This window comes from Micropterus dolomieu, linkage group LG08, assembly GCF_021292245.1.
Source record: "Micropterus dolomieu isolate WLL.071019.BEF.003 ecotype Adirondacks linkage group LG08, ASM2129224v1, whole genome shotgun sequence".
NCBI lineage: Eukaryota > Metazoa > Chordata > Actinopteri > Centrarchiformes > Centrarchidae > Micropterus > Micropterus dolomieu.
Genome location: NC_060157.1, coordinates 22427960 through 22449762, shown reverse-complemented (window position 1 = coordinate 22449762; position 21803 = coordinate 22427960). Strand labels below are relative to the sequence as shown.

At 41.9% G+C, this 21803-nt stretch overlaps 2 protein-coding genes across 6 annotated transcripts; one reads left to right on the top strand and one right to left on the bottom strand.

The window, feature by feature from the left end:
• The first annotated feature begins 1235 nt into the window (after positions 1 to 1235).
• Positions 1236 to 6205, top strand: ybx1 (Y box binding protein 1). Of its 4 annotated transcripts, none has more exons than XM_046056195.1 (8): positions 1236 to 1487; positions 3406 to 3469; positions 3706 to 3739; positions 3836 to 3925; positions 4045 to 4389; positions 4706 to 4803; positions 5167 to 5456; positions 5861 to 6205. In XM_046056195.1, the coding sequence occupies exons 1-7, from the start codon at positions 1382 to 1384 to the stop codon at positions 5408 to 5410; spliced, it is 981 nt and encodes a 326-aa protein (XP_045912151.1). In that variant the 5' UTR covers positions 1236 to 1381; the 3' UTR covers positions 5411 to 5456; positions 5861 to 6205. The 4 variants fall into 4 exon arrangements, with proteins under 4 accessions (XP_045912151.1, XP_045912153.1, XP_045912152.1 ...); XM_046056197.1 differs by having other exon boundaries at positions 1237 to 1487; positions 4045 to 4326; XM_046056196.1 differs by having other exon boundaries at positions 1237 to 1487; positions 4706 to 4791.
• Positions 6206 to 6210: 5 nt separating this feature from the next.
• Positions 6211 to 20935, bottom strand: arhgef16 (Rho guanine nucleotide exchange factor (GEF) 16). 2 transcript variants are annotated; one of them, XM_046056192.1, is made up of 15 exons: positions 20480 to 20935; positions 19094 to 19704; positions 18439 to 18490; positions 16938 to 17101; positions 16441 to 16497; positions 14582 to 14742; positions 12487 to 12639; positions 12270 to 12399; positions 11992 to 12066; positions 11745 to 11837; positions 11371 to 11522; positions 10309 to 10497; positions 9090 to 9160; positions 8095 to 8196; positions 6211 to 7956 (listed from the first exon to the last, which is right to left on the bottom strand). In XM_046056192.1, exons 2-15 carry the CDS (start codon positions 19637 to 19639, stop codon positions 7817 to 7819), a joined length of 2085 nt encoding a protein of 694 aa, XP_045912148.1. In that variant the 5' UTR covers positions 19640 to 19704; positions 20480 to 20935; the 3' UTR covers positions 6211 to 7816. The 2 variants fall into 2 exon arrangements, with proteins under 2 accessions (XP_045912148.1, XP_045912150.1); XM_046056194.1 differs by lacking the exon at positions 20480 to 20935 and adding an exon at positions 20400 to 20456.
• Between the last annotated feature and the right edge of the window lie 868 nt (positions 20936 to 21803).

Here is a 21803-nt window from a genome sequence, read left to right as displayed (position 1 = left end):
GTGCAGGGCAATATGACCGGAAAAATATTGTGATATTGTATCAGGATTTACTGTCACTATATGAGTCCTTAAAATCTGAGAAGTGTAACCATCTAAGACACAATTTACTAAAAAAGCAGGACATTCAACATTATAAATGTCCTCCCTGTGAATCCCAGAGAATATCAGGACACAATCAAATTTCATGCTAGGTGTTTTTATTGTGAAGGAACGTTATGGTTATTGTGTAATGTGTCCTGAAATGGCATTTATTCAAAACAGTCATCTAATGATAAGGACTAATCTCTTACAAAATTATATCACATTTCAACAGTAATGTGTAATGTAGAGGTACTTCCAGAAATTCCCTGTGATATCGTGTAGTAGATTCCCTTCTTGTAGCTGCAGATATTTACAGGCTGACAAGAACTTGATGTTCTGTACAGCACATCACAAGGAGCTCTCTTCCTAAATCTTCAAAGGTATGTATGTTTAAGAGGTAGGTAATACTGCAGCTGTGATAATGTTTACATCGTGTTCCATGAATAAAATGTTAAGGCTCTCTTCTAACCCTCCTCTTCTTAAAGGTCAGTTATCCCTCAATAAATCTCTACAGTGGTAGCCCCATGTGGCGCCAGTGCACAAGGAGCTACAAGTAATGTTATATTTAATATTTTGTTAGTATGGCAGCCATTCTACTCTATTATAATGAGGTTTGAGAGACAGACTACTTTTAATTTTCAATTGACAAATGTCACATTTGTTCAGTAGGATACTGAGCTGAAAACCTGCTTTGACCAAACATTAAAAACATGACATGAAGAATCTCGGTTATGATGTCTATTGAGACAATTTTATTTAAGTGTGGGGGACTAATTAGTGGTAAAGTGCGACCTAGCTAGTCAATCAGTGTGTAAAACTCACGAACAGTTAATAATAATTCTAGTCAAGTTTTGCAAGCATGAGTTAATTTTGTTAAGATCTGTCAACTAACATGCTGCAGACTCTCCTTAAAAATGTGACGGTTATGCGTCTGACTTGTCTGGCTTTGACATCACCGTGGGCGGTCACAATAGACAGGTACATTCTACTTTAGCCAATCATTTTAGCAAAAACTTCTCTAAACGAAATCGACAGTTGCTTTAGCCAATAGGAACGCTCTTTGTTTATAGTTACAGATTCCAACCAATTCGAGAAGTAGTTGGGCGGAACCCCGACCAGGAACATTCCCCGGCACAGTTTCTCATTCTGCCCAGTTCGATCGGCAACGGGAGCGGAAAGAGGAAAGCAGAGAGCCCGAAGGCAGTAGCCCCCACCACCGCCGGCCCAGGTTACCATCTAGCACCGGGAAACACAGCAGAGAGCCGCCGCCGGCAGAAGCCATTACCAACCAGAAGTAACCATGAGCAGCGAGGCCGAGACACAACAACCACCGCAGCCTGCTGCCGATGCGGAGAGCCCATCCAGCCCGGCAGCCGCAGCTTCCGCGGGGGATAAGAAGGTCATCGGTAAGGCTACTGGAAATGGGCTAGTTAGCTAACGTGGTTTGGGGGACAGAGGCGATGCGCAAAAGCGACGGTTGGCAATATTAACGAGCCGATGACTGGTTCAGTTAACCGTTTGAATTACTACATTCACAATCTGATATTGCCGTTAAGTCGCACATCATATGAAATTAACACTGGCAGTTATATTTCTCCCGATTTCGTATAAAGTTACCGTGTGTTATGTTTAACGTTAATTAAAGTAGTGTTTGACTTAAATGGCTTATTACTGGTGTGAGTTTTATCTTAAGGTAAAACAAATGTCCTTATACTGTCATACGAATCGCTAACGTTAGTCCTGACGTTAGCTAGCAACACAAATTTAAAAATGTCAGTTGTAAGATCGATGTTCATATAATCAGTGCTAACGTTAGATGTAACGTTAACGTCACCTATTTATCACTGCTTAGCAACTTCCTTCATGTTGCAAGTCATTATTTTCTCCAAGTCTCATAATTTTAGATGAGAAACGATTGGTAAATGTGGCTAATCCTTCCATTTTAGCCGGTTAACTTAATCGCTCGTGTTCATCGGCCTCCTAACGTTCAATAGCCGTCACAAAATGCCATATTAACGTTACCGACTGGCCATCACATGCCCTACCGTTCAAGATGTTTCTTTACACTAACGACAGTGTGTCTTTTAACTTGCATATGAAACATTAAGTTAGTCGGGCAATAGCAGTTGATGTCAAGGCGTTAGAACTTAACAGTTATAATTTTCGAACAGTAACGTTAATCACACTTAACAGTGTAAGTTATTTTGTAGCAGTTACTGCTCAATTAACCGGCTACGACAACTGTCGTCGAAATCAAGCTAACATTAGCTGCTGGCCATCCCTTTGTTCACACGAACGAGGCTGGTTCCGTGTTAGCAGTCTTATCTCCATAAATAGTCCAATCATATACACAAACCTGCGGCTAACATAGTTTGCGAATCAACAATGTCATGAATGTCTTCTAAATACATCGGAATACAACTGATAACCGTTTTTGAATTTCGCTCAAATTTAAGGGCTAGCATTATGGCCTACTTACTAGAAGCAATGGTAACGTTAGCTCAGTGGCTAACGAAGCCCAGCCAGCTAACGTTTGCTATTTACATGGCTGAAGGGGCCACTCAAAATGTCCGCCGCATGATTTCACGGATTTCATTCGCCATGTAGTTGTTTGTTCGTTAAAACCCATTATAACAAACGACAACTCTTTTCCTTACATAACATTAGGTCACGATAGGTACTGTAGGCTGTGCTACGGTAGTTTCCGCTTGCTGGCTTTAATCCAACCACATGGTTGAGACCTAGTTAGCTTCTATGCTAACAAACCAGCTGGGCACGCTGCTTGCTAACGTATCCGGGCGCGACTTTACCACGTGTGAACGCTTATGTACCGAAGCAGGGCTGCTTAAAATGGGGCAGTAGGTCTGTAGTAATTAAAACTGTTGTCAGCGAAAACAGCGCACTTTATTACTTTATCAATCTTTTGACATACCATACTAAAGCAGCTCCCTAAACAGATGTATTGATAGTGAGGATGCTAAGAAATCTTAAGAGACGCATGGTCATAACTGGCTCATAATGCTCATGACTGATACCGCACACCAACTGCAGTTGGCACATGACACTCCTAAGCATCAAGATCTATTAAAAGGACGACAGTTGTTGAGTTATATATAACTTCCACATTATGTTGCCTTGGTTGGTTTTTGATCATCTGTCCTTATTTGATTCCTTCAGTTTTCTAAACAGTAGAGGTCTTGTGAAACACGGAGAAACTTGTTTGCACCTTTTTTCCTTTTGTCTTACAGTATGTTATTAGTGTAACATTGAAATGGAAATGACTGAACTTGTTTATAATTTAGTTTTTAATGTGTCTCATTGCAGCAACAAAAGTCTTGGGTACAGTCAAATGGTTCAACGTCAGGAATGGATATGGATTTATCAATAGGTAAGTGGACCCCACCCCCATCCCTGCTCCCTGAAGACCCTGCTATCATCTGTGTGCGTAGGAACATCCCCAATCCTATTATGGCTTTGATTTGCTTACAAAGCTGACCAGACGATTTGTCCGCTGTTCTCCATCCTGTATGCTCAGTGTACGATTAATCCGTACATTTGCTGCTTCAGTTGCATTCTGTGGTTCAGCAAGACACTGCTAACTAGAGTTTCTTTCCTTTGGTTTAGGAATGACACAAAAGAGGACGTTTTTGTACACCAGGTAAATTGCAAGTCTTGTGTTCGTTTATTTTTTTTAAATGATCAGGAATATGAAATCTCACATCTGAATATATATTTTTTTTTTCATGGTTTTTAGACAGCCATCAAAAAGAACAACCCGAGGAAATACCTTCGCAGTGTTGGAGATGGAGAAACTGTGGAGTTTGATGTAGTTGAGGGAGAGAAGGTAAGCTGCCAGTCCGACCATATTCTAAGTTTTGATTTTACTTAGCAGCTGCTAAAAATACATCATCTTGTTCACTAGAATATTATTTTGGGTAATAATGTTTCCTTAACAATATACAGGGAGCAGAAGCTGCAAATGTCACTGGCCCAGGAGGCATTGCAGTCCAGGGAAGCAAGTACGCAGCGGACAGGAATCGCTATAGGCGCTATCCCCGGAGAAGGGGCCCCCCCCGTGGTGGAGAATATCCAGAGAACTACCAGAGTGACGGAGAGGGTGAGCCAAGCAGCGGAAGTCGTGACAAAAGCAGCAGAGATGGGGGAGAGAGTGCCCCTGAAGGAGACACGCAGCCACAACAGCGCAGGCCCACTTACCCTGGCAGACGACGCTACCCGCCATACTTTGTACGTAGACGCTACGGCCGCCGGCCCCCGTACACCAACGCACCACGCGGAGAGATGACTGAGGTACGCAGTCACAGGGCACCCAGTGGTCTCATGACAAAGTTGGGACCCTTGATATGTTGATGACATACTCAACTCAAAACCCTCTCCTCTCTAACATACGTGGTTGTGAACAATAGATCTTGGTGTATCGGGGGTCATGCCAATATCTTGCAAATTGACTAATGTCAGCTATGTCGGAGCTGCCTGAAGTTGCACTTTTATCAACCTCAACAAACTGGCCAGTTTCATTACAAGTACACAACAATATAAATGTTCAAAACATTTGTGTATTAGCTCTGAAAAAAACTGTCAGTTTTGTTTGATCTTTTGCCTTCAGGGTGGTGAGGGTGACGAGAGCCAGGGAGGTCCAGACCAGGGCAACAAACCAGTGAGGCAGAACTACTACAGAGGCTTCCGACCAAGGTTCAGACCAAGGTTTGCATGTTGGCTTCATTGACGCAGGGTTGCAATAAGAGGAGAGTATAGCACTGGGCTGTCTGGATCAGCCCAGAGTCCAGAAACTAAAATTTGTCTCTGAAAATTAACCTGAATAAATAAAGGCCACCTGTTTTGGCCAGAAAAGCTCTCCTTTTATTGCAGCCTAACCTCAAATTGCAGCTGTGCATCCAAATTTTGCGCATGTACTTTTTTTTTTCTTTTTTTTTTTTTTTTATATATACTTTAAACTGCGTTTTGTATCAGTGGATGATGTGCTCGTTGCATGATAATGCCACTTATTAGCTATTGTATGCTAGATGTTTGCTTACCAGCCCCTTGCATTTTGCGTGTCAACTACAGGGGTCCACCCCGTCCCAGACCGGTGCGGGACGGTGAGGAGGACAAGGAGAATCAGGGCGGCGAAGGTGGTCAGAACCAACAGCCCCGCCAGCGGCGCTACCGCCGCAACTTCAACTACCGCCGCAGACGCCCACAGACTGGTGGCAAACCTGGCCAGGAAGGAGCCAAGGAGCCCAAGACAGGAGGTGACCCATCTGCAGAGAAAACGTCCGCTCCCGAGGCCCAGCAGGGTGGGGATGAGTAGGAAACAACCTGCCCACCGGCACCTACCATCTTTTACCATCGTCCGGGTGAGTAGTCTTACGATGACTGATCTGGGTCTGTCATTTCCATTAACTGAAGCTGCATGAATATCTGGATTCAGAGCTGAAAGAAAAATGACAGTACAGTCTGGGAAACTTAAAACAACATTCAAGTTTTGTGCTTAGCTTGTCATTTGTATTCTAGGCTCTGTAGTGAATGATCCAAAGCATGAGGTAATGGTGGATTTGATAAAGCAAACTGTCTGACACCATAGAGCCCACTTGCTATTGTCCCTTTTCCATATGAGTAGCGGCTTTGGATTTTTCTGTTATCTGGTGCACATTTTCAGGCAACTCGCAGTGCAGCATGCCACATGACGATACCCAAATGATTGGAAATTCAGCATAGAGATGAACAATGGACTAATTTGCTGATTTTCCTGTCTTTACAGTTTTTTTGTCAACAACAAGAAACATCAAACAAGATCTGAGCAATAAAGATTTGACTTGACGATCGTCACAAGCTTGCATCATGCATTTGACCAGATTACCACCGATTGCCTGCAGAATCTATGCAGACCTGTTTTTTTTCCATTATTTTTATGTGACAGCTACAAAACGTTTTGGGGAAACGGCAAATGTTTTTCTAAATCTGTCCTAAGTTTTTACACCAAATGGTTTTTAAAGAAAATATGGAATTTGATATCTGGTCAGTTTGACATTTTTAAATAACTTTTTATGTATTCAAACATTTTAACAAAATGCAAGCTCAAATAAAAGTCCAGAAACCAGGAAAACTGTCTCAAGTGTTGGCTTATTTTTATTTTTCAATCATGCAGGCTCTAAACAATGACACAAGCCATGGAATTTCTTTGTTACATAGTATATAGTTAAGATGGAGTGGCTATTCATTTCACATTAATATCTAGACAAATAACCATGCCTGATGTAGTAAGTGGAAAAACTTTGATAATTGGTCACATTTTCTTTACACCAATATAAGGACACCATACAACATCTTTAAGTGACATTAACACAATATTTAACAGTATATCAAGTTTCCTAACTGGAGGTTAGTGCCATGCCTCATGAAAGCAAATTGTTAAATATTTGTTTTTGCCAGTGACGTTTGATACCACTTAATTCCAGTATGATCCAATGCCAAGTCATACCCAGGCTGGTATTGCTGATACCAATACTTTTTACATGTTTGATTTGTAGTTTAATGTGACCCGCCCCCTCCTGTTACTGTGTTTGAGGGAAATTAAGAGCAGGCTGTCAGCTTACCTATTCCAAATAATAGCTGCATAATCACAAGACATCAAACTACCGTTATTCTTCAATAACAAAAATATCCTGCTCAGAACTGCCGCTTCATAACGTCATTATTTAATCTCAGATGTTAAGTGAAGTTTGCGGTGTTGCCAAAGTATTTCACTGTCTTTGCACACACATCACAGCGTCATTACCTTCACAGCAAAAATACAGCCAGAAGTGACTGCTTTTACAGTCAGCCAGAATCGATATTCAATCGCAGAAAATGTAAAGGGCTGCAGAGGCTCACTTCAAAGAAGCTCCGTCACAGCCATATCGCAAGAATGACTTTGACAGGCTGAAGGAGAAGTAGTTCCTATCAACCGAGTAGAATTAGACCATCCTGGTAAGATTCTTATGATAAAACACACACACTCCAAATTACTGTGTTTAGATATCGATCCTGGAGCAGGAAAGGTTGGTACTTTAATATTGATCCGCACATTACTAGTTTTTGCATACATCTTCATACTAAAGTGTATGTAGATAAACAAGTTATATTTTGCAGTTCCTATATTAAATCCTAGGCTGCATCTGAGGTTATATTTTTGCTCCGCAAGTCATCTGATCTAAACATTCACACCAACAAGGAAATCGGGTAGTGCTGTACAGTTTGCGTAAAATGTCTGTTGGCCATTAAATCCTATTTCAAATATCCATTATTGGCTGCAGATATATAAGGTGGGCTAAAAACACCTAAAATACAGCAGCTCTGCAACAATGTATTGTTGAGCTTTCACCTTATGGCCACATTTTAAAACAATTGGTTTGTACAGTTGAGAGCAACGTGAAAGATGGACACTGGCTGGATTCACACCAGGAACCTCATGGTTACACTGTATCCATCTTAGACCACTCAGGCTCCAGGACGGCATTAATGGCCCTTTGTGAGGCTTTTCATATCTTGGGAAATGCCTTCCAGTCCGTTGGTAATGGACTTCTGGGTCAGTAATTACAGTAATTGATTGTTTTCCTGTGTTTAGTGTGATTCACAAAAAATGCAGTCTCAGTGAAGACTGCACATGAGAGAGTCACCAGTCTACTGGAATGTGTTTGTTATTCTGCACATCAGGAGAGTAAAGCCACTGAGACACTCAAACATTTGTCTCTTTGCGCAGGCGCTTCATACGTTGCACGTTGTTCTCCATGGCAGTGGGGTTGGTGATCTCTGTGGCACAGCTCGCAGGAAACCAGCCCTTCTCTCCATCTCGCATCCTCTCTCCATAGCACCAGGCTAGGAAGAGCAGACAGTTTAAGTTACTCTTGCATGCTTTTATATGAAGACGGCACACTGATGGAGGTTGCATTTCTGGATTTGATGTTGCATATCCGGTAGTGATTGAGTTAAACACACACACACGCAGGGCCTCACCTTCCTCTTTCTGCAGGACGATGACAACCTCAGCCTGTTGCAATCCCAACTCATCTGGCTGCTTTGGCATGTAGGCTTTGGTGGCCTCATACTGTGGCAGACCTGAAACACATTCCCATAATGCAATGTGTGCCAAAACAAAGCTTTTATGTTGTTAGGTACAGTGTATTTCCTGTATTTCATGTTTCTGTTTTATAGCACTTTGTATGTGGCTCATCTTATTGGCCTGCTGTGAAGAATTAAGAAACTTGTTCTCGGTACTGTAAAAACACATTCTGTACCACACTGCTACAGCACCTCACATTACCTCCTGGCATGTGACATTTACCCTGGAAAGGCACACCCTTTGATAACGACATCAAACAGACTCTCCCTAAAACTCACAACACAATAGCCATTACACAAACAGCCACTGAGTGCAGCCTGCGTGATGGTTTTGTTTTAAATATGCATTAACAGAGTATCGTAAGGGTGTGTATCCGTATGAACAAGATCACTGCTTTAATTTAAGATTTTGTTCAAAATCCAAAATACATTTTCTTATTTGGCTTATAGACCTATAACACACAGGAATCTTGTTTTGGAATTTGTACTGTGCAAGGCACGTTTGGCACATTGTTTCATATACAGTTAAATGCAAGGTCGGTACAAATGTGCTTTTTATGTATTAAATTGTAAAAATCGGGTTCACAGATCAAGAATATGGTAGGAAATAGTTTAAAAGGCCATAAAAGAAGGGAGATGCTGTGCAGCTCTGATATGTATGTGAATAAGATTCAATTTAAAATGCATAATGAATGCAAACTGTTTTCTGTGCAGCACACTGCCTTCTACACGGATGAATAATTTACACACGAAAGGTAAGAACAGATTTGTCATTAGTTGCCACTTTCAAAGATTACATGTGCACAATGACAACTGTAGTCAAACCCAGGGTTAACTGAAAGTGTACTTCCAACAATGACTCCCTTGGTAAATAAAATATGCTGACTTACCAGCTGTGGGAGTGGAGACACCTGCCTGCTTGTGTTCTTTAAGAGCAACTATCCAACGTGCCCGGTCCACCCTTGGCAACAGAGACAACAGGCATGGTTAAAAATGACTCCAGACCTAATCTATTGTACATGTGATAGCACAGAAAGTCTGTTTCTTATGAAAGGACTGAAAGCGTAGGATCATTTAGGTTGGCATTAAGACTTCTGTCAGTAGAGGGAGCCAGATACAAAACATCAGATTTGGTTTCCATTAGGGTTTTTCCATCACAGTGCCTTGATGACTTGGGTTTCCACTACAGCCTGGTAGTAGGGGATGGGTGCCCCAAGTCACGCTGCTGTGGTCCTGCTTGGTGGCAGGGCCAACCTTGGCCAATCCGTGACAGGCTCATCTGTGCTGAGACTAGAGAAAAAGCTTAATTTTCCAAAATGTGTCTGTCAGTACTTTTGTAGCGTCCACCTGAATCTCTGTGGTTTGGAGTTTACTTCTCTTCTGCGTTCCCGTTTGTATCTTCACACATCGGCCTTATTTTACTGTGTACTGGTCGCTTTCAGCTGTATTCAAGCTGTGTTAAGTTACTGCTGATGCAAACCAAACTGCTGTTTCGCACTATATTTAAAGCTTTCCACTGGCGAACAGACAGGATGCTTTTATTGTGAAGAACTTACATAGGACCGAGGATGTGTTTGTCATCAAGTTAGCAGAGCTTAATTAGTGGTGCTACTGTTCAGTAAAAAACATATCTGATCATAATAGACACATATTCTGCGCTTTTTGGTCAATGGATCGTGGTAAACAACTTTAGCTTGCTGTGCAGAAAAAAAAAAACCACTCACACTGTGCCAGTGTGGCTCGAGTTCTCGTGACTGCCTCCCCTATTGTGGAAAAACCCTGCAGGTCATACAAGTGAATGTAGTTTTGAAAAAAAAAATAAAAAATCGCAACAGGACCGTGTTTCCCAGAGGTCACCTTAACCAGCAATTTTCTTTGGTAGCGAGGCTGATTTTTCATTTGTGTATGAACCAGTATGTGATAGAAAGAAGTCAGAGTTTCAGGAAAATGTTCCAAGCGTCCCTCCCTTCAGATGAAACTGTAGCTAATGTCTGCTTATTATACTTTAATCCGGTGTTCTCATATATAAATTTGTACTTGAGGGGTAATAACTGTACTCATTATAAAAAGGTACAGTTCACAGCTGATGGGAGCTAACAGCAGCAGTACCTGGACTCTGCCACCAGGGACATCTGCTCCGCTCTCCCGTCACTGTTCCTGCTCATCAGCAGTTTGAAGGAAAGATAGTGGCTGGAGCTGTTCTTGGAAGGCGGAGACGTCTGTCCTTCTGCATCCTCCCCAAACTCCACCTCCACATTCTCCAAAGTGGCGTAGTCCATCACGACAAAGCTCTCCTCACTGGACAAACAAACAGTTTTTAACTCATATGTCCATTTACATGGTACTTTTTAATCAGAGAAATTGTGTCCACTGGTCCCGGTGAACACGGACATTCACAGAACTAACTACCACATGATATTGTAGCTAAACCCCAGCTACAATTTTACTGTGTATGCATGTACAATTAAAAAAAACAAAACATTCTTTAACCATCTCCTAATAACATTTCCTAGATATTATCACCTGATGACTGGGTGACAATGTCGACCTTACAACCCTGAAAGTTACTCCAGTGTTGTGGGCAGCTCCTTCCTCTGAGCTGACATTGTTTGGTTTCTCCCTAACTCAAAACAGAAAGCTGTAGTGTGTCAAGCTGACGTGCTGAATGCAAGATTGAAGAATCTCAAGTATGCACACACTACATCCATTCGCTCTCCTTTCCCTGTCCCCTTGCTCTCCGTTTCCCCATGTTCCCCGCCCGCCAGCAGCTGGACCTACTCAGTGTCCAAAGCAGTCACCAGGGGAAGCTGACAAAGTTCATGAAATGCCTCAAAAACTGGTTGTGATGTTGGTTTTCTTTAGCAGAGGCCCAATTAGCTTCTTTCATGATTTTAAGAGTGGTTTGGTCTGTGAAAAAAGCTTTAAGTTTCTAATGCCAGACTTCTCTTAAACAGGATATGGCAGGTGATCCTATTACACTGAATTACTTTTTGTAACTATGCTGACGTATTGGAGAATGTTTGCTGGTTCTTTCATTGATTAATATTAAACGTTATGTCTGTCTGTCAGTTTTAGTTTTATAATAACCTCTCTAAAACAAAAAAAATTGTATTTTAGACTTTTAAGTGAATACTTCCTGAAACTAAGACTGTGTATTTTAGTCCCACTGACCTCTTCTTCTTGGTGACGATTAGTACGTCATTGAAGAGAAACAGGTAGTAGCTCCTGTTGCTGAAAGCCCTCCAGATGCTGAGCTCTTCAGTGCAGACTGCCAGCTCACCACGCTTCTTCAGCCACCGGGACGATGACACCAGAGGAAATGGCTATGAGGACGCAAGAGTTCAACAAGAGATCAGTCCATAATGGCAAACTTAGTACTGTACATTACTACATAAGAGGAATCAGCCCAAAGCATTTTGCAGGTTCCAATATGATCCCTGCTTTTTATTAATGTCCATAACATTTTATCTAACAACTCAAACCTTGTGAGCTCTATATTCACAGTGTTCTTCCTGCTTGGGCAGAAACACATGGTCGACACTTACCTTGATTTTCCCAAAATCCATCTGTTTCTGGATGGTGTACATCTGCTCTGTCCTCTCCATCCGCCTAGCTCCATCATTGCAACTAGTGACCAACTGTTGAAATAATAAATCACAACAGTGATGATGATGATGATATGATCATGACCATAAAACACATTGACTGCACAGACCACGCTCAAATGTGAGCTGTGGGAGGCAAAGGATTGTGTCTGAGGTATTCAGCCCCAGCCGTTCTGAAAATCTCTACCTTGCTGATGGCGTGCAGCGCCCAAACAGCCGCAAAGTACTCCGCTGTCTTGTCTGGAGTTTTCTGGCAGATTGTCTATGAGGTGAGAAAAAAAACTCTCATAGTAACAGTTATTTACTTCTGTAGGCAGCCTTCTGCACCAAGCTGACTAAATCAATAATAATTTATTATTAACTCTAGCACAAAGTTGTGTGTCAATAAACTCAAGTTTTTTATTCCTTTGTTTACTTATTCATGGGTACATGAGTGAGTTGTTCATAGTTAGAGGTTAAACTAACATCCAGCAGCAGTGGCAGTCGGGTTACTCTCTGCATGGGAAGGATGAGGAAAGAGATCATGGGCAGGCCTCCGCATTCACCGCTCCCGTCAATTTGCTTCAAGGTCTCTTTGAACGCAGTGTTATTGTTCCTAATAGAAGGAAAGAGAAATGAAATTTCAGCTTATGCTGCCGCGTTACTGCCATCACAGCTTGTGACAGCTTGTCCCGCTACTTACAGCAGGTTCTGCAGCGTCCTCTGCTGGAAGGTCTCGTTGGAGCAGTAGACGATGTAGGGCTCAAAGTGGTGGGCGGCGTGGTTCTGAACAATATCGCTAATGTCCTGGATCACTGGGTTGTCACAGTGACGCCGTTCAAGGTCCTCAAAAAAACTACAAATGGAGACAGAGGGGAAGGTTTATAAAGATGTTAAAAGGAATGTTTTTCCTGTCACAGAATGACCACCTGAGCAGAATACACACAGCTGTGTGAGGACAGAGACTGTTCAGGCTGAAAAGAATGTGATAACTTCTAGGTTATGTGCTTTCACTTCAATGTTAGTAACATTCTGAGACAGGTACGACAATCTAATATGAACTAGAAACTTTTGTTGAAACAAACTTTCACCGTGGGGCTATAAGGTTCTATGTGACTATGTCAAAATCAAGTTATTACATTAGAGCCTATTTACAGGATGGTGTCTCCGTTGAAAGTTAAGTAATGTTTGTTAATATTTGTAACCGTTGTGTCACTGAAAGAAAATAGTTTTTGAGTCTGTAATTTCTAAAACAAAAGGCATCCTTTTCCATGTAAAACTGGTGGAGGCAATTTATTTCAGAAGATTTTTTGTTATTTGTTTAAATTCTCTTTATATCCCGACAGCAACCAATAAATCAAATGCTCTGATACAAAAATGAAAAATATCCGGTATCTGTGGCTACTGCAGGACTGAAATAAGCAGATAATTCGATTTATTAATTTGATAAAGATATACTTTGCTTCAAATGAAATGACTGCCTGTCCTACCTACCAACCTGTCCAATCCCACTTTTTTGATACCAGTGTAAAATTAATATGCTGTATTCCTCACTGTGAGGAAGAGGCTGGGAATCAACTTCTCTGGCATGTTGCTTTTGGAGTTGCTTGATTTGGATGGTTGTGCTATAATTTGCATTGCTACCGCCATCCCTCAAAACATTGGCTTTGCAGACATTCCAAGTAGCTGTGTAGAATTTACTGGCGTAGTAAGCGTGAAATACCTACTGCTGACCCCTTGTTTTTAACTCCTTTCATGCTTTATTAGCTCTCCTAGTAAAATGTTCAGGTCATAATTGATCTGAATAGATCAGCTCCCTTGTCACAGTTACCCAATTCTTTTTGCTTTTTGAATCAGGTGCATCCCTACAACCTACATAGATACCTGCGCGACTCATGCGACCCACGCACTTATTCCGCATGAATGTGTGTTTTGGGGGAGTGGCTTTGAAGGTAGGCCTGAGGGGGATAGATAGATGGCTGACCCTTGCTAGTTTCTACAAGTTGCCTATCCCAGCTTTAACCCAGTGGACTCTGAAAAAATGTGAACTTCAGAACAATCCTGAAATCCTTAAGAAGGCTTTATACACTTTACTATTAAATCCATGCAAAAGGGTATCTTTACTGTAAGATCCAGGCGATCCCTTCTGCCAAAGCTTTGCAATAGATCTTCCATTATCAGCATTATCAACATGATGAATGACTTTCAGCCCCACCCTGGCCAAGTGTCTTTTTAACAAAAAGGAGTAAAATGACACCTGAAAAACAGCCCAACCCAGGAAACAACTACAGGACACCCACAAGGCTTATGAAGCACCTTCCGCCTTCTAGTCTCACAGATCCTGTTTTACTTGGAAACAGGGAACCAGAGGATCAAAGATAGAAGGACACTTCTTCCTGCTTAAACTGGTTTTATTTTCATTCAATATAATGTAACGAGCAAGCTATACACAGAGCAACAGAGGCTGTTCCCAAGCACATTATCATCTTAAAGCCCAGGAATACCACTCAGAGCAGCTAGGCAGCAGAACCAGTTTGGCTAACGTGTTTTAACATGTCAATGGAGCCTCTACTTGAAACTTCAAATCTACCAGTTTCCCTCTTGAAACCACTGTCCCAGTGGGAATAGAACTCAACTGTATGACGGAAAAACACAGACCCATTTAAAACCTGCAAAGTACAGTCGATGCTGTACAGATAAACAGTCCATTACACCATCACCACATCCTTTTTTTTTTTAAACGAGGTGGTGAACTTCCCCCTCTCACACACACAGAAAGAAAAGAGTGTTGTACCCACCGTTGGCTGACTTGGTGGATGACAGAGATGTTGGAGAAGAGGTGATGGTGCTCTGTGGCCGTCATCGTTTTCCTCAGAGCTTCATTATTCTTGAAGTGACGCACCAGGATGCCCAGGCTGTGCAGGTAAGAATGCTCTGATGTGATGATCTCAAAAATGGCCTGTCAAATGACCGCACATACCCATGTTAAGTGTGCATGTAAAGGAGCAATTCACATTTGCAACATTCTACTTTTTTCCCCATCTTTAACCTTTTAAAAAAAAATACAAAAATCCACCCAGTGATGATCTTACGGCTAGTTGTTTGTTATTTTCTGATGACATTTTTTCTGCTCTGGGTAAATTGGTGATTTCCTACATTTCCCAGAATTCCTTTTAACAACATTCAGAGAAAACGTATGCCTTCTGCATTCTACGGTGGGTTTCATGCATAGTTGAAAGGAGCAAATAAAGTACTGAAATCATTCTAAATCAAAAAAGTACAACAGACATGTCCCCGTCACAAAATAAAACATATGCTGTGGCTGCAATGCATTCTGGTCTATTGAGGCTGCTGTTCTCTGCTATGACAAACTTCTCCCTACATGTTACCTAATTTGATGCTGAATGAAAATGTGATGTTTTATAATTTATCAGTAGGGTTATAGTTTGCCAATTATCCATAGGAATGGTAGACATATCAGCACTGGTTGATATGTAGCAGTGTACAAAGTATTTTTTTACTGTAAGACAGTATAAATATTTTGAAATGGAGGGTTTAGTTAATCTCTGCTGTTTGTGGTCAGGATCTTACAGTAGGTGAGCTATCAGGTGGTGATGACGCATTTTCCACACCCCCTACTTCCTGTAAAGGTGGAGTGGCTCAGAAAGGACCACAGGGCATTAAGCTGAGCAAAATCAAGAACAGTACTTCATGCCAATCTTAGACCACAGCTCAAAAAGTCACTAAAGAAGAGTAACAAATGGTCTGCCTGGTGGACCCGGTAAAGCTCTGCTCTGTCTGAGCACATGGTGCTCAAACCTCCCTAATTTTACAGCATGCCTGCTAGAAGAGCATTATTTTTTGTGGATCTAAGTTAGCCCCAAACTTCAGCAAAATGCTTTCATGTCCCTAAAAAGTAGCATTTAAGTTGCCATGGATGGCTGCAAATCCGGAGCACATTGCTTAAGCACTAAAACGAAACCTATGAAAGGGTACAACAGAGTAAAGCAAACACCTGCTCACGGAGAGAGACCAAGAGTGAACACACTGGCAGGGTGTGGCTTTATTCGGGGTGGACCTTTGGTATTGACACAACATCGGTTGATAGACTGCTGGTGAAGTCACATTACAAAAGGGAAAATCCACCCTCAGATAGTGTTACGCTATATAATTGGCATCAGTCTGTGATCTTTCGTTGCTGTAATACCCACATTACCACAACCTGTTTTATCTTCTCCTGCTCCATGAGTTCCTTCATTTCCTAGAAAGCCTTGTGACTAAACTTCTAGGAGTTTGAAGTTGTTGCCCAACAATGTTGGCAGATATAGGATGAAAATAAATATGACTGTAAAGTTTATCTTAAAGAAGCACTTGGTTTCCCTTTGTGGGAAAGCTTAGGTTTCTTAAACTGCACATTTTCTTGTCATGATCTTGTCACTGCCCCTCGAAATGCAACATGTCGTATGGCTGCATCGCATTCCAGCATTTCAAGTCTACTGCTTGTGGAAAAGTTTTTAGTACTGAAGATTGTTCTGCCATTGTGCTGCATCACAGCTGTCCTACTTTCTGTATCTGTATGTAAAACTAAATGCAAATCTCTCTTCTAAGACATTTCTGTAGGCATACTTGGAGGTGCACATGATGCACACGCACTTACCTCTTGTCTCTTTCTCTCTTGAGGTGAGATTCTGGTCAGGATATCTGTGTCCCTCACCTTTGTAAGAGATGCAAAGCAAAACTAATGTTACACTCTGCATTCTGCTGTATATTTAAGCTGGTTTTGAAAATGGTAAAAATGAAATGTCAGCATCAGACAAGCTCGTGGATGTTCTGACATCTAGAGCAAACCTAGCCAGCATTTCCACACGGGGTCATGGAGTGTGGGAGGTTATGCAGCAGCAGCAGCAAAAAAACCAAAAACACGCAAGACTGTAAGCTCTTATAGTGCACGCTTTTAAACAAAATGAAAAAAGACAAACATATTGCCTGTCAAAGGAAGTGCTGATGGGAATAGATTTATGTACTAGCACAGTTGTAAAATTATAACTGAACTCTATTATTAATTCAAACCCCTTTGCAGAACTCTTACGCTGCACTTGATTTTGTTTCCCCTCAATGCTCACACTTTCTCTGTCAGTGCAGATGGAGGTTTACCTGTGGCAGCTGGCTCCAGGTGAGCTGTGCAGGCCGGTAGCTCTTCACCACGATGCCCTGGTCCTCCAGGGGAGCCTCCACCACCACAAAGTCATCGAGCAGCTCATCCTGGTTGGTGGAGTGCAGCCCTCGCTCACGGATCTCCTGGTAGAGGCGCGGTGTAGCTGAGGATCGCATCAACGTCAACAAAGTTTCAATTCAGAGTCTCAGTGTGTGATGGGTTTGCAGTTTGGATTCACATGACTTCTGACATCACACAGACAACATTGTTCCATGACTATAAAAATCAGGAAAAACAAAGCAAGAAAATACATGCTTTCTAAACTCACAATGGGCTTACACACGAAGGATTCTGTTGTTATTAACTTGTTAATCTGTCAGACATATTGAAAGAAGGTAATTGTAGGTATTCTGTTAAGTGTAACAAATGAAATACTTAAGCAGAGTCGGTATCGGTCCACATAATAACACGGGCAACATTGAGAATTAAAGCGTGGGAGGTTTAAAAGGATGTGTTTGGAATAAAGGTGATAGTAATTTATATTTAAATGCAGGTTTTTACCTCAAGTGTTTCATTACTGGAATGATACAGAGACCATTATCTAAGCGAAAGGTTACAGATTTGATTCTCACAGTGTTAAATGTGCAGGTGAAATGAAGCGACGCCTGCGAGCTAGTTCAGGTAGTCAACTCAAGCTGCACTGCATATACACGTGACATGCCTCGTCCTCCACAATGATCCATCAAACACACCCCCTCAAGTCTATTTAAGCTGCAGAATGTCCCATCTCTCCCTCTGCTCCACCATGCCACTGCTGCCCTGTATCAGTATTGCTGCCTGCTTTTTCATCCCCACCACCACCCCAACATCCATCTGCAGGCTCCGACTAGGGGTTTAGTATGTTTTCTCTTCCCTACCCTAATACCTCCATGTAAACATATCTGAAAACTGTAACTTTGTTCTACTGCTGTAATAAACATTTCACATGAGTTGTCTGACTGAAATGTCATTATGATATAAAGAAAGAAATATGGCTGCTCTTGCATCTTTGATAATTGACCAAAACACCAAAAATCAGTCAGCTTTAATGTCACTTTTAACAACTCTTGAATTTTTTCTCAAGTCCACATAATTATGACTGGAACATTACTTTAAAAACACTGGAAAAGAGTGAGTGTCTGAAGGTGCAGGACATCAAAGTTGAACACTGGGGACATTCAGAATGCTGGGAGTGTTCAGAGTGAACAATTTCCTGTTCAGTCCACTCCTGTTGCCTCAAGGGATGTTTTTTAAACTATGAATTATGGGATTATGGCATCCACATATCAAGTCCGTTTTTTTGAACATTTTCATTGAGAAATTATACGAACACATAATTGCTTTGCAATCCAATAAAAAAGAAAAAGAAAAGAAAGGCAAACGTCATTGTTATTTCCCATCTATTTTAGCCTTGTAGCCAAATTTAGAGAAGTGGACAGAGTGACACATTGGTGAACATACCATCTTTGAAGGACCCACGGTGGTTCTGGTTCCTCTTTCTCCCCAGGGTTCGCTAGAGGGGAGACAGCAGCCTGAGTTTAACGCTGTGGAATGGATGTGCCTCAATAATAGTCAGTTTTTATTTTATCTTTTTTTCCTCCTGACATCTTATTCCCTCTTCAGCCTCTTTCTTTCAATCCTTAAATGTAGCATTTTTATGTATAGTCTGGTAGAAACCCTCAACACTGGTACTGGTCTGGAAGATAGGAAACAGTTGTGGAAACTCGACATCATCCCCATGACTAAAAGGAGAATTTGACATGGTCACCACCAACGCTATTGGCTATCCTGGCTATGACCTATGAGACTATTCGAAGAACAGAACTGTATCAGCTGGGCTCTGTCTTCATCTGAAGAACAGAACTGGCATCGAAACTGAGACTTTCATTTAGTTCGGTAGTTGCGTAGATGTCGATGAATTAATTGCTTGAAGGTGGCTGCTTTCCTACATTACAAAACAACCATAATATCCAACAGATAAGTGGATAAAATTCCTGTTTTTTACATTACCATTATAATTATTATTATCATCATTAGACTGCAAATACAAACTCCAGTTTAGTTTATGGTAAATGGACATAGTACAATAGTACCCTTTGACCCCAAACCCTTGTACCTTGCGCCCAGGGTTGCGAGCTGGACCACGGCTGGGGGTTCTATCCTCTTTGACAGGTTTCAGTGTTGCTGCAGCCACTTGTTCTGTCGCAATGCTTTCAAAGTCCAGGCTGGTCACAGCCGCTCTGTATGATTTGTTGCGGTTCCTTCTCAAAGAAAAGCCGTCTCCATCACTGTCATAATCCTCCCAGGACACATCTTGCCCCTGGGTTGAGTGACGGCTCCGTGTCCCACTACTGGAGATCTCCAGTCCCACTGGGAACGTCACCACAGTAGTGTGGTGGCGGTTTTTAGGCCGGCTGGCTACAGCTAAATTCTTGGGGATGAGCTGGTGGGTGCCAACCTTCAGCGCTGCAGGACTCTGGGTGCTCAAAACCACCTGCCTAGGCATCCTGTGTACTTCATCTTCTTGGCGTGTGGATGGTTCAGATTGTGACTGGCAGCAATCATCCCCTGGCTCAGATATATGTAGTTCTGTGGATAAGTAGCTCTCCAGAATAAGAGGGGCCTGGTCGCCCATGCAGCTGTCTGACTGGCTGTGGGACATGGTGTCCTCCTGCCTTCACCTCACCCGGTCTACTAACTCTTCAGCACCTACAACATTGGAGGAGTCTGAGGGGGGGAGGGAGAATCGGCATTTACATGCATAACCAGAAGACATATGGTTCAAATTACAGGCAGGAAACATGTATAAACTAGCACCTTAAATGAAGACATGGTAAAGCAGACGAGGTAAAATGAGTGTCTACCACCAGTGACCTAAAGTGGGGCTCCCAGATCTCTTCCCATCCAAGAAGGGAGCCTCACCCCTGATCCAGTTCCTCACTCACACACTTGGTCGGTGGGATGGAGCAGTCCGTTGTGTCAGTCCTCAAACTCGAATAAAAGCGACTCAACCCGTGACTCACCGCTTACTCCTACACTGCACTTACCCACACAAAAGCGCAGAGACCTGCTCCGGCAAATCTCTGTGCGCCACAGAAACTACAACAAAAACAAATTCACACTTCCTGATAAACACTCCTAACCTGCCATGTGCAAAGAGTACCATGTCAAGTGCAGACACACAAGCACTTAGGGCCAGCTCTTTTAAACGTAATGACATGTTTAATATGACATTCATAAAAGACAGCTAAAAACTGACTTATCTGCAGTTTTAAAATGTACATTAAAATACTGTTATAAACCCCAACAACAACCTAATTACAGTTTGCTTGTTTTCCCCCCTGTGCACTCACAGTCTGATTTACCAACTACCTCGCTGACTGAGAGACGGATTAGGGTGGGAGCAAAAATGTCTGACTCACATTCCCATGGTTCATAACAGCGAGGTGAAACGCAGTTCAGTGAACACTGAAACGCGTAAGCAGCTGAGCAGCTGTCTTACCTGTGAGAGGTGACCTTACAAACACCAGCCTTCTTAATAAATAGTATCACAGGTCAGTCCGGCGGTTCTCGTAGAGGTGCTGTCCGGTGCGTTTAGAAGTGCAGCTTCAGCAGCTGTAGTCCTCCGCTCCACTCTGTCACATATTTATTGTTACTCACTCACTTCCTCCTCTGTTTGCAGGCGCCCATTAAGCCGTGCTCCATACGTCACTACAGGTGAGCGTCAATCAATCATCGAAAAGTGCCAATTTAGATTAAAGCAGACAGAGGCCAGCAGCTACGAAATGCAGCTTAACATTTTGGATATAACAGCTGTTTCCCTGACGCGTAACCTATGCGCGGGACTAACTTCCAAACCGAATTAACCACATAAAACTTTTTTTTTTCAATCAAATGCATTTAAAACGTCAGGTAGAGTTTGAGTTTGACCCGTCCACGTAGTTATAATCCTTCTCCAAATACACGCCAATAAAATCATTTATTTGATCTGCCATCGGTTTTCTCTGCCTTTCTCTTAGATATCTGATGATTGTTGACGTCTCACACACCTGATTGGCTAATAGCTCATTGGCGCCCTCTGGTGACCAATAGGATACACTACAGTCTCCTCAGCGATTGACATTGCATGTAGACAATACATGGTGTTGCAAGGTCAATTTACAAAGAAAAATCTTCCACACATTTCACATTTTTTTTTATTATTACAACAATTTTTGAAAGCTGCAAGCCATAAATAAATGACAAAAGTGTCTAAAACACATGAACACTGTACTCTAATGATTATTTTTAGGTTTTTGGTGTATTTACTCTCGTAGCTATTTTTTTCTTACATATTGCTATTATTATTTGTAAAACGTCATTGGGATATGGGGTTAAATCCCAACAAGTATGTTGGTTTTAAATCTCATTCTGATATGTAATTCCCCCACCTTCTGTTGAAGCTGTGATGTGTGAATGTATGTTCCTGATATTGGAGTTAAAACCGGGTTTATGCAATCCACATGTCAGTTTTCTCAAAGTTTCAAAATGTATCTGTAACTCAGTCCAATAAGGAGGCACAAACGGAGGCCTCAAAAATCATCACAGGTGACTTAGCCTCAGCAAAAACAGAACACTATTAGCCTCAGGTAGCATTTATTCAATAATGTGTTTCTGTTGGAGGCAGCACAAGCACACTCTAAACACTGTTTGTTGATTAAAGATTTATTGTCTTCATTGTTAACAGTCTGAAAATATACATGAATTAGCCAACATTCTATTCAAGCAAGGCTGAGACATGTAATTTAATGCAATATGGAAACAATAAAATTCTGAGAGGGTCACTA